Source organism: Mycena indigotica (genome assembly GCF_014461135.1).
Source record: "Mycena indigotica strain 171206Taipei chromosome Unknown Mind.scaff0012, whole genome shotgun sequence".
Classification (NCBI taxonomy): Eukaryota; Fungi; Basidiomycota; class Agaricomycetes; order Agaricales; family Mycenaceae; genus Mycena; species Mycena indigotica.
This window is the reverse complement of record NW_023503011.1, coordinates 2,438,765-2,450,422: the sequence shown is the minus strand read 5'-3', so window position 1 is coordinate 2,450,422 and position 11,658 is coordinate 2,438,765. Positions and strand designations below refer to the sequence as shown.

At 57.3% G+C, this 11,658-nt stretch overlaps 3 protein-coding genes across 3 annotated transcripts; 2 read left to right on the top strand and 1 right to left on the bottom strand.

Annotated features, from left to right (window-relative positions):
* Positions 1-474: 474 nt before the first annotated feature.
* Positions 475-1,826, top strand: MIND_01247700 (uncharacterized protein; the record flags this gene model as incomplete). The annotated part of the gene is made up of 8 exons (XM_037368963.1): positions 475-515; positions 561-646; positions 692-795; positions 839-904; positions 952-1,016; positions 1,063-1,197; positions 1,244-1,614; positions 1,666-1,826. The coding sequence occupies 8 exons, from the start codon at positions 475-477 to the stop codon at positions 1,824-1,826; spliced, it is 1,029 nt and encodes a 342-aa protein (XP_037214931.1).
* A 1,821-nt stretch (positions 1,827-3,647) lies between these two features.
* MIND_01247600 (Clavaminate synthase-like protein) lies at positions 3,648-7,214 on the bottom strand (the record flags this gene model as incomplete). Its single annotated transcript, XM_037368962.1, has 16 exons — positions 3,648-3,701; positions 3,751-3,857; positions 3,900-3,957; positions 4,004-4,094; positions 4,189-4,310; positions 4,351-4,617; positions 4,667-5,275; positions 5,588-5,703; positions 5,747-5,763; positions 5,806-5,935; positions 6,167-6,268; positions 6,322-6,342; positions 6,391-6,424; positions 6,476-6,765; positions 6,814-7,143; positions 7,190-7,214. 16 exons carry the CDS (start codon positions 7,212-7,214, stop codon positions 3,648-3,650), a joined length of 2,373 nt encoding a protein of 790 aa, XP_037214930.1.
* A 3,957-nt stretch (positions 7,215-11,171) lies between these two features.
* Positions 11,172-11,657, top strand: MIND_01247500 (uncharacterized protein; the record flags this gene model as incomplete). The annotated part of the gene is made up of 1 exon (XM_037368961.1): positions 11,172-11,657. The coding sequence occupies one exon, from the start codon at positions 11,172-11,174 to the stop codon at positions 11,655-11,657; it is 486 nt and encodes a 161-aa protein (XP_037214929.1).
* Position 11,658: the final 1 nt, after the last annotated feature.

The following is an 11,658-nucleotide window of genomic DNA, read 5'->3' as shown; positions in this document are numbered from 1 at the left end:
GTCTGAATAAGCAAAGCCATGTCATTGTGCGATTTGATGCGCATCATCGACCCTGCCAAGACTGTCGCGTGGGAACGTGACGTGTACTCCTTGAAATTTTCCATCGCGTCACCCACTCTCGCGCAAAGAACGCTGGCGCCGTCGGCCCACTCGCAATGAAGCAGGATGCGACCCTATCAGGGGCACCCTACGTCCGAGTGGGAGGGGCCACGGTGCGTATTACAGAGCCCAGTCGTAACAAGTTGGCACTAACAGCACCTCAAATTATACACTCGCCTCGTCGTGTGAAGAGACACCGGGTCATCTCTGGGCCTTGACGGCTTGCTCGTCTCTCTCCACCAGCCGAGCCCTTACTGGTGTAAGCCAGAGCTAGGGAAGTGTCCTAGCGCAGGCATATGTCATGTCCCTTCGGGCCCTGGTCCTCGCAGGCTTTAAGTAGCGCGGGCGGCGCCGTCGTCCTGGCTGCCGCTCCGGATGCACGACATGCTCACGCCGTCAAAACAGACCTACCTCGCGTGCGTTACCGTTGCCCCTCCCATCCGCTCATCTGACAAGCACAGACCCGCCCTTTGCGGGACGTGGGTCAATTTCATGCTGTACATGCTCGAGCTGGTGTTGGCGTGGCAGTACTACACGGGCAGGCGGCGTGCGTGCCGATTTCGTCCTCTCTCTCAACCTCTGACATCCGCAGTGTGTGCTCCGGGGGCAACGACCCCGCTTGTGCGCTGGCTTGTGGGCCTGCAGGTCACGGTAGATACGCTGGGCACCGTTTTCGCCGCCGCGACGGTCTATCTGGTGCGTATATCTCCAAACATCGGTCGGCGCTAAGGGGATGTAGCTGCTGGTGGTTCATTGGGGCGATCTCCCCTATCTCGCGCAAACCCCTTGGTCCATCGCGCTCTACGTGCGCCTCCCCCCCTCTGCATCCGCGTATCGGCTGACGACCCCCAGTGCATCACGACGGGCGTGAGCGCGTTCCTCGAGCAGATCTATCTTATCTGGCGCTATTTCATCCTGTGCGTTTCAGCGTCCCTGTCGTATCCATGCTGACGTCACTCTCAGCTCGAAGAACTACTTCGTTTGCGTGCTGATATTACTGGAAGCCACGGCGTCGCTCGGCGCTTCGTTTGCCATCGCCGTGTTGACATTCATGCAGCCAATAGCAGCAAACCGCGGGCGAGCTATGCCTCTCACACTGTGCGCTGCGGCTTTCGCACGCTTTGGTTTACTCATCTTTGCTCAGAGTATGGTTCATCACCGGTGCTATCGCGGACGTGGCCATTGCGCTCGCGCTGGTTATGCAGCTGCGGCGGTACAAGTCGCCGTACAAGCAGACGCAGCACATCGTGCGGCGGCTGATCGTGTCCGCGATCCAGACGGGCTGCGTGACCGCGCTCGTGACCATCTTCGCGCTCATCGGGTTCGCGGTGTGGCCCCACACGGCGGTCTCGCTCGCGTTCGGCTTCTTCCTCGGCCGCGTCTACGGCTGCACGCTGCTCTACAACCTCGTCTCCCCGCGCCCGGAGGCCGGCGGCGCGGACGTGTCGCAGTCTGCTCCGGTTTCGTCCGGCCGCGAGCGGCGCGCGACGGTGTTGGAGACGTTTGGCGGTATACGTCGGTCTTTTGGTTACACACGCATTCTGGGAGGCACTGACGCGCCCACAGACGTCCACCAAATTGTCCAGATCACCAAGGATGCGGACGTTGACATGAAGCGCTTCCCGGCGCCCACAAGCCCCGTGACCGACGTCGACGAGCTCACGGAGGGGGACGACGTGAGCACCCGGGTCTGCGGGGTGAGGAACTCGAAGGATTCCGATATCTAAGAGGGCACGGCTAATCACTGAGCATTCGGCATAATAAAGTATACTAACCAAACTGTAAAACATGGACTGTCGAGCGTACACTACCCTCAGACCCCTGAATAACTAGCGTTCCACAGAAAAAAATATACACTCAGGCGGACAACTCCGAAGTGCCCAATGTCGCATCGAATGACCGCCAATGATGGTATGACACAGACATGATAAGTATGGCGTGCGGAGGAAGGTCCGCGAATGGGCTGGCTACGACACTGTCCATTATCCTGTCATATGCAGCGCAGCGCAGTGCTGTAAATACATTACATCATGCTCTGACAGGTGCGCAGACATGCAGGCACGCCTGGCATGCAAGGGTGGGCACGATGGCGCATCTGTTTGCCCGCGGGCCAACTGAATGTGACGCCGCATCGGTTACTGCACCGACTAGCAAAACCACAGGCTGCCTAGCAAGGGGAAACAAGGAGACCGTGAAGACGACATAAACAGCACCCGCCGTTGCATCGAACGACAGCCCCTGACAGTGAAGTTGACACTTGCCTTTCCCATAAGCATACAAGTAGGGCTTGCCACGACAGGGGCAGTCGGGCATGCCGAAACAGCGAATACTTATGTGACTCGGCCAAGCAGACAAAATCTCATCAATCTGGAGAAAAAGGGTGAAGAGGTGACGTCAATGAGCAGCCCAATGTCCAAGGGGGGTTCAACATTCGAATCACGAATATAGGGTCGGAAAGTTTTTTTCCGACTCTCTGGGGACCCCCCTCCTGCCATATAGGGTAATATGTTCCCACGATCAGTATCATGTGACCACTGATGCGATCAAAAAGTGGCATAAACAATTTAATCTTGTGAAACTTTTTTTTTCCAAAAGAATTTATGTATTTGTATATGTATGTGTGTAGGTATCTACTGTAATAATGTATTCAATTCGGCGGCGAAAAACTGTGTGACATCGGCGCCGAAATGAAAATTTCGGCGCTGCCTGGTAATCTGTGTGACTGCCGAAAAAATTCGGCATATTTAGCGGCCCGGAGGGCCGCCGGAGAAATTTTGATGCTCTAATGGCCGTCTGACATTCGGCATCTGAATAATAAGTTGTGACACGCCGAAATATTTCGGCGCCGGAGGTCCCGGTGTGACGCGTGACCGCCGAATTGAATAAATTGATACAGTATGTACCTGGAACTCTCAAACACATATAGCAGGCCATATCACTGTAAAATATGTTCACCTCCCATCACATACCTGATAATGTGCCTGTAACTGGGTATGCTATCCAAGCTCATGGGCCTGAAAGTATATAGATATAAGTATGGGGGTTATGAACTATAGACATTAGAGTGTATACACTATATTTTCAGTGTCTTTACACCCATATAAGGCTGAAATCTTTCATATACAAAAAGTTTTTTTTACCCCCCGGGGACCCCCTCCCCCTGACCCCCCCTCCCCCTGACCCCATGTGCCTGATAAGATCCCCCCTTGCCAATGTCACATCGAACGACCGCCTAGAATAGACGATGCAGCCGCGTGGCCCGGGAACAGCAGCAGATGGGCTGGCTAGGGCACTGCCCACCACGCTCTTGTTTGTACATGCCGTCGGCCGCCAGCGCGGCCAGACCACTCAGCGTACAGTGTGCATCCAGGTTGGGGGCATGCAACAAGATTATTAGAGATTGAGAAAAAACTCCCAGGAATAACTGTCAACGCCCAACTTATCGCATCGAACGACCGCCACAAACAAGCACCTCTCTTCTTCATATACGTGAGGAGGCCGCCCCAGGCATAGATGTGCTGGGACGAACACCACCGTCCCGGTGGCACTCACGCGTCCGGACGGCGGCAGTCCACGCCGGCGGCGTCCGCGGGCACGCAGTTCTACACAGGACATCATCAGCGACCTTCAATCGGGGCACCGTTCACGCACATAGACGATCTCCAGACGCTCCGGCTTCCACGGCGCACCGTTGACCTCAACTGTACCAGCCGGCGCGCCGACGCGGTGTACGGCGCTGCGGACCGCGCCACGTGAGCCTGCGAGTGAGCCTTAGTTTTCAAAAAGAATCAGAAGCTTACCTCGCTGCAGCATGTCGCCCGCGTTGAGCAGCACCGCGCCAGGCACCGGGAGGATCGGCTGCCATGCACGCTCAGTCACGCGGGAGAGCGGAGGGAAAACGTACGTGGAACACGCCGGGCTTCTCGGGGTCCTCCACCTCGAGGCCCTCGACATCCCGCTGGAAGGTCAGCTGCAATGCGCCCGGGGTCGTATGCCTGCAGCGCGCGTGATCAGGCCGGCGGCGATGGCCGATTCAGGGACACTGTCATTTTGTCAATGTGACGACTAGCGGGACGGACAATAGCGCACGGGTGGTACCGCACGAGGCGCAGATCATTTTCGCTACTGGTGCCGACGGCGAAGTGGTCGTCGGGAAGGCCCAGTGCGAGGGCGAGTCCACGGAAGACGGCGCTTTCGAGTGCGTGGCATTGCTGACGAGTTCAGCGAGTGAGGAGAGAGCGGAGGACACACCTCATACAGCCCCAAACAGCTCGCGCGGAAGCCGGTTTCCACCAGGCCGTCCGGCTTCTCGTCCAGCCATATGTTGGGCATACCCGCATTGTCTTTGCTCCCCAGCACAAAGCTCTCCTTCATGTCGGTGGGGTCCGGCAGCGCCAACTCCGCAGGCGTCGCGCGGTCCCGCCGCCCGACACAGAGAAAGCCGCGCGGGTAGGGCTGCATGGCGGGGCGCAGCGCGAGCAGCTTCGTGCCAAAAGGGAGGGAGAACCACTGTCTGGCCTAAACAATAGTGGTCAGCTCTAGTCAAACCATTGGGAGGGAGACACACCATTGCAAACGCCGTCTCCACCGCAGCCTGCTCCACCCCGTGGTTCACGACATACACAAATCCAGTCTCGTGCAGCGCCGCAAGCAGCTTGTCGGCGACGGCCTGGCGCCCAGCAGCGTCGTTCGCCTTGTCCAGAAACGGTGCAAAGTCGACGACGGGGATCTTCATCTTCAGGCGGTGGTGGTGTCGTCCAGAAAGAAAGACGACCTGTGGGAGGCCGCATGGCGCATCCGCACCCATTCCCGACTTCGCCGCGGGAGGCTTAACGTCCGCTCCCGGTCGGGAAGCCCAGCAGCATCTCGACGCGCGCTCATGGGCATGCGCGGAGGCAAGGGGGCCGTGGCGCCGGCCTGTGACGTGGCATGCGCACGTGTCGCGCTCGCTTATCACCCACCTTCCTTCCTTCTCCCGCTCACGACCCCGGCCCAGCTCGCAACGCGCCTGCCCGTACCGTTTCGCCAACAGCAGCCCGCGTGGGATCCAGATAAGCGCCGCGGACACAACACACGGCGCTGATGACAGCGAGCGCGCGGGGAAGTCCGGCGCGGGGTTGAGAGGAGCAAGCAACACCCGGCCTTTCGCGCCGAAAGCACGTGGTGCTCTCAAGTCCTACCCCGCTCGCCCGCTGCACCGACCGCGCCCGCGGCCCGATCCGGCCCACGCCACGTCCGCCTCCCGCCAAGAGACGCGCCGCTCGCCTCCCGCCAACGCCACGTCCACAAGCCGCCGGCCGGGGCCGCCAAACCAACGGCAGGTCCTGCCGAATCTGTCTACCGTCGCTAACTACTTCCTCCAGCCGCTTGCCGATTGGCTCCGAGACCCCCCAACGGCCTCCCGCCCTCGCAGCCGTTCGAATCGCGCAGCCGCTTGGGAAGGACAAGACAGTCAGGGCAACGCCGCGATGATCAGCGAAACACACACCAAGCACCTGTCTGAAGACAAGACACGATAGGAAGACTTGAAAATGACGATTAGCACGCTGCAGGAGAGAGAGAGGCGCAGAGTGTTACCGTTACCTTCCGCGACCTGACATTGCGCTGACGACAAGTCAGCGACGCGCGGCTCGCCGAGAACACGCACCTCTGCCATTTGGCGACCTGGCAGCGTGTCAACAACGTTGACAAGGTATGGCTGCCCACGCGAATGCAATCCCTGACTTTTCCCCTAGAACGGGGTCCAATTCAAAGTCAGCACGCAAGTAAGGCGATGAAACGGGGACACACCGAACGACGCGTTGTGTTGGCGAGGAGTGGATGGACGTTGCCGGGGCTGCAAGCTGGTAAGCCTTGAAAACCTAGACATTGAGAAAAAATGACCAGAGAAACAGCCTCGACGTTCGCGAGCGTTCGGAGGCGAAAGGGAAGATAGGTTGGAACATACCTCCAGCAAAGACAATGATGAATGTCAAAGGCTACCCACGCGCCTTCAGCATTGACATCGACGGCACCACTCCGAACCATGGTAAGCAAACGAGCAAAAACAACGCGGGTGATGACTCACCTTTGGTCAACAAGCACCAGCCTCGACGATGGTCTCGAACAGAGCGGGCGGAGGCGGGCAACGGAGGAGCGGAAGGCGATACTGAGCGGACGACGACGGACTCTGTTGGGAACGACAGCTGGTGAGCAACAATACATCCAGCGGCGCAGACTCACCATTGACAACGGCGGACAGGTCTACAAAGAACAGTAGGCACGCGCCATTGTCAATGTCTGACCACGCACCTTCAGCCTCGATGTCGACGACACCACTCTGAGTCTTAGCAACAACGGTAAGCACATGAGTAAAACAACGATGGTGACGACTCACCTTTGGCCAACATGCACCACTGCAGCACCAGGCTGGACCACGGTATCGAAAGGAGGAGCTCGTCACAAGGCGGGCAGCGACCGGCAGGGTATGTACAGAGATATCCCCGGGCTGCTGGGTCCCGACGGGCAGCGACAGCGAGGGCGGCACGTCGGAGTCAGGGAGCGTGGGAGAACATCCGGCGCTCGGGTACGAAGACCCGAGCACGTGCCAAAAGTCAACCACCACCGCTTTCCCCGTTGCTTCCCCGCTCGCAAATCGCGATACCGCCAAGCGCCGAGCGACGAACGCTGTTGGAAAAAGGTCAGAAACATGGCCGACGTAGGCAGGCCACGTACCTCCGCCTCCAAAAACACTGAAAATGCGGGGGTGCGGCCTAGAAGGGCGGTTAGCGTGCCTCGACGATGGTCTCGAACAGAGCGGGCGGAGGCGGGCAGCCGCATCCATGGCCGTCCGCCGGGGCCGGAGACATTCAACGCTGGGCCACAGCGGGAAGCGCGAGCGAAAGAGGGCTGTGGGAGTCAGGAAGAGGGAGCGTGGGAGGACATTCGGCGCTCGGGTGCGAAGACCCGAGCACGTGCCAAAAGTCAACCACCACACAAAACCCTTCTCCCCGCTGCTCCTCCGCTCGCCAATCGCGATCTCGCTGCGCTGAGCGACAAACGACGCTGGAAAGAGGTCAGCAACATGGCCTCGGAAGGCAGTGACACACACCTCCGCCGCCAACAACACCAAACATCCCCCAGGGTGCGGCCTAGAAAGGGTGGTCAGCGTGGAGATCGTGAGGGACAACGAGACTGGCAAACGATGGACCGAGGCAAAGCTGGACACTGTGAAGAGGTCAGTGAGCAAATCAGGAAAGGGAACGATAACTTCGGGGGCAAGGGCAATGACGCGCGCGAAGTCAACGAATTGAGGCTCCGGGGCGAAAGTGTCGGATGGGGGGAGGGAAAGAGAGACGGGTGCGACGTTGACAGCCCGTGCTAGTTCTTATAGGCGTGGAGCTCGCTTAAGGTTGGTTGACATACCGCCCGAGCTGGACCGCCGCTGACATGTCGGAACTTCTTAGAAATGGAGCGGTGTCGGTTTCCAAGCCGCAACCGGAGCTATTTTAAGTATCAAACTCGAACTACCTCTGAGGGTAAAATGGTAAAATGGCTAACAACGCTTTAGAGTGCAAACTGATGAAAGAGCTTGCAGTGAATTGAAATGTGTGCAAGTTGAAGTGCGCGAGACCGAAATCGCTGGCGCAACGACTTACGACAGATGCCATGTGTTATGCTGACGCAGTGCGGAGAGTCGCTTCGCAACGTGCGCTTTACAAAGCGGAAATCAGTGTGGACACCAGAAATGATTTGAGGAGATCGGATGATTCTAGGCCCGCGGAGCCAATCAGAGTTGTCTTCAGGGTAAAATCGAACTATTAATATGTTTCCTATCATTCATCGGGCTTGATGTCTATTCCATCTTCGCTGGGCACAAGAAACAGCATAGACTACCTTCGGTTAAATTCAACAGGATCACATGCAGCGATAAGCCTCGGGACATCTGGGCGCGGTTGAGCATAGGATCCGCCTTCGCCCGTCTGAATTGACCGTATCGACGCGTGTGGAAGTGACAGAGTCCGAGTCGTGCCGGAAGAATTGCCCAATCAGGCATCCAGTGTTATTGGTGATGGCGCCAAAAAAGTGTGAGTCCCCAGCAGCTACTCAGGACAAGACATATTTCACCAGTGAGGCGCGAGAAACGCGTCATTCTGGCATCTGTTTTGGCGGAAATTGGGTACACAAAAAAAATTTCCAAGGGATGAAAGAAGAAAAAGACTGAACCGCGCGGTGTCGAAAACAACAGAGAGGGAGCGCAGCTGTACCAAGATTCTACAGAGGTTGTCTGCCCTCGGGGATTCATCAGGGTAAGCCCGGGCGGCCTGTCACCGGTGTCTTGATATTCTTTGTGGGCTGCTTCTCTTGCGTGATCACGAAGCGGAGACCCTGATCATGAAATGAAACCCTGAATACTTCGCCGTTCGGCGTTCGTCCTTCCCCGAGGGTTACAAAGTTTTCGGTCAACTTGGATATATTCCAAAAATAGTCTGCCGGCAATGGCGCAACCTGCATATGGTTACCAATAATAACTGCCCGCAACTTCAACACCTGTCCTAACACCTTCCCCCTCTTGATTCTGCACTTCCCCTCTGACTGCACGGGCACCAAACCCTGCCCCTGACGCGTCGCATGACGCGCCATCACGATGGCGTGCGCGCGGCCGGCATCAGTATGCTGTGTCGTAACCACTTTCCGAGCCGGTATCACCCCGGGCAGCGGATTCATTCATTAGGGAACGATGGCGCCGCTCCTTCACTGAGCGCCGCTGACTGACGCTGACCGATGCTGACGGCCACCCTGGCAACAATCACCCTCGGGCCATCATTTCTCCGCAGGCCGTTCGCCGCTTCTTCACCGCCTTGACGGCATCTTCATTCGCCGCGCCGAGAATTCCCCGACCCTTGATGTGATACCCTGAAGGGATCAAATCATAAACAAGGTCACGCACTTCTCTCCTTGTCTTCGCTCCACCACCACCCCCTTCTTGCTGCTCGTCGCACCCGCCGTCCGCCAAGGTATGATCGCCTCCCCGTCGTTCTTCTCGTTGCTCATTGCCGGCTTCAGGTCAATCTCGACGGTGGGGTGGGCTCTTTGCTTGTTTCGGCGGGCTCGCCTCCAACAACGACTCTGCCGCTGCTGCTCAGGGCACTCATGTCAACACTCCGTGTCAGTCCAGACTCGTCTGTCCGGACCATTCACTAACTTTTGACCAGACTCTGTCCTTTCAGGGCTGCCCTCCAGCCATTCGCGCTGTGTATCCGAGTCAGCGTGAAGTCGCCTGGGCGCGCTCCCTTTGGTCTGTTGTCTGGGGGCAAGCCTCGAGCCATTATTGATGGATGCCGCCGTTCACGCTGTGTATTCGGTCAAGAGAAGTGCAAGGGTTGTCGGTATGTCTGGTCATCTTGCACTTGCGTTATGTTGCTAATGTTAACATAGCCACTGTCTGTCGCTGTGCTGCCAGTGTCAAAGGCATCGGTGTCCCGCGACTGTAGGGTCTGCATATCCAAGGCATCCACCGCCGAACAGCTCATGGTCGGTTCTCTCCATATATGGTATGACAAAGCTCTGACTCTCGAGCTTAGATTCAGGGACATCATTCATCGCAGAGGGGGAACTTCTGCTTGTCCGTCAAATCTCTACTCGTACATTGCCGCGCTTCACATTTGGTCCCCCTATTGACCCAAGTTCAGCTTCTATCTTGTCGTTATCCAGCGCAAAAAGGGAGGGGGAACCTCTGCTCGTATGACGGACATGTGCTGGTAAGTCATCGGTGCTGCTTGATGCTATGATATTAATGCGCGGCATAGATATGTTCCGTCTCTAGCTACACCACCCCGGAACTCTATCGGTACGTAGTCGTCACTGTCGCCGCATGATTTGGTGTTGATGTCAGCCTCAGATTCATCGTCGTTGTCATCAAAGTGGCTGCACTTGACAATTCAGAGGGGGAACCTCTGCTCGTCCGTCAAATGTCTACCGGTACGTTGTTGTCGTTCATATTTTGTCTGATATTCATCTCAAACTTAGCTTCGATCTTGTTATTATTGACCGCAAAACGGATATGTGCTGCACCACCATCCCCGACCCTCTGCTCCGGTGATCAAGCTCTATCGGTACGTTGTTGCCGCTGTTGCCGTATGATCTTGTGTTGATGTCGGCTTAAGATCCATGGTCGTTGCCATCGATGTGATACCCCGCGCTGTCATCAGAGGGGGAACCTCTGCTCGTAGCAGTGGTATGTCATCTTGTTTGCTTATCCGTGTGCCTTGCATTGATTTTTGAAGTCCTCTGACATGATACTCAGCGTTGTTGCTGTTGTTGATCCTCGTTACCTGATGGGGAACGTCTGATCCGGCGCGCGGTAAGCTGTCACCGTTGTGGGGATGTTGTTTGAAGCTGATTTTATCCTCAGATCTCTGGGGGACCTCTGCTGGCCGAACCGGCTGCTGCCATCGGCAATGAGCGGCATATCATGATTTGATGCGATCATCAGATTTTGATGGTATTTTCGGGGTGCGTTTTGGCGCCATTTTTTCTGTATTCAAGGCTCAAATTTTCGCAGGTCCGGGCCGCCGGAGGCATGTGAAACGCCTTGGCTCTCAACTCTGCGTTGACAGCTGTTGCTGTCTCTCCCCTTCCGCCGTCGCTGTCAAACGCCCCAGATTTCACGGTCACCTTCCTTTTCGGGCCTGCCGATGGACGGATCAATGATATCATCATATTTTGATGGTATTTCCGGGGTACGTTTTGGCACTCACTTTTTGCAATTCAAAGCTCAATTTTTCCCAGGTCCAGGCCGCCGGAGGCCCGTGTCACGGCCTGACTATCAACCGTTGCGGGCACAGTGGTTCCACCACTGTTGCCAGTGCCAAATCAGTCGTTGCTCATCGTCGGGCTCACCTATTGTCGGCATCGTGTCACCCGACATCACCGGTGCTTCGCCCGCGATCGCGGCGCCTTTACCTTGTCCCTCAACGCCAATGCACACCCGCTCTGCCACGGCTTTCCTCAAAACCCTTTGCTTCGCCCCCGCCCCCGCTTATCCTCCTCCCGCGACCCCTGCCGAGCCGTTTGCCGATTGAGGCTTTGCCATGGCCTCGCTTCCGGCTCGCACCGGCAGCATTTACCATCTTCCCCCGCTCGCCTTGCCTTCCTGCCCGCACCGCATTGCCAACGTTGCGGTTTCAGACTTCGGCCTTACCTCGCTCACTCCTCCGACCCCTTGCTTGCCGTTGCGGTCACCTCCAGCCTTGTCCTCTGCCCGCGCTGAGTCGCCGCCGACCCATGCCGAGCGGTCTTCCAGTTCAGACTCCGCCAAGCCCTTGCTCGCTGCCCGCGTTGACCACGCGACCCTGCCTTGCGATGCCGATGTCTCCACGACATACTCCACCCTCCGCGTTATTCTCCTCCTCGGCCATCCCCGCGACCTTCTCCGCTCTTGCTGCGCGGACTGTCTTTGCGGCTCCACATCATCCACCCAACCTTCATGCTCCCTGCCTTACCGCCCATCCCGGCCGTCGCTACCCACGACCATCGCGGCCTTATCTTGTGTTGACCGGCACCTCTTGTGCCCTTAAC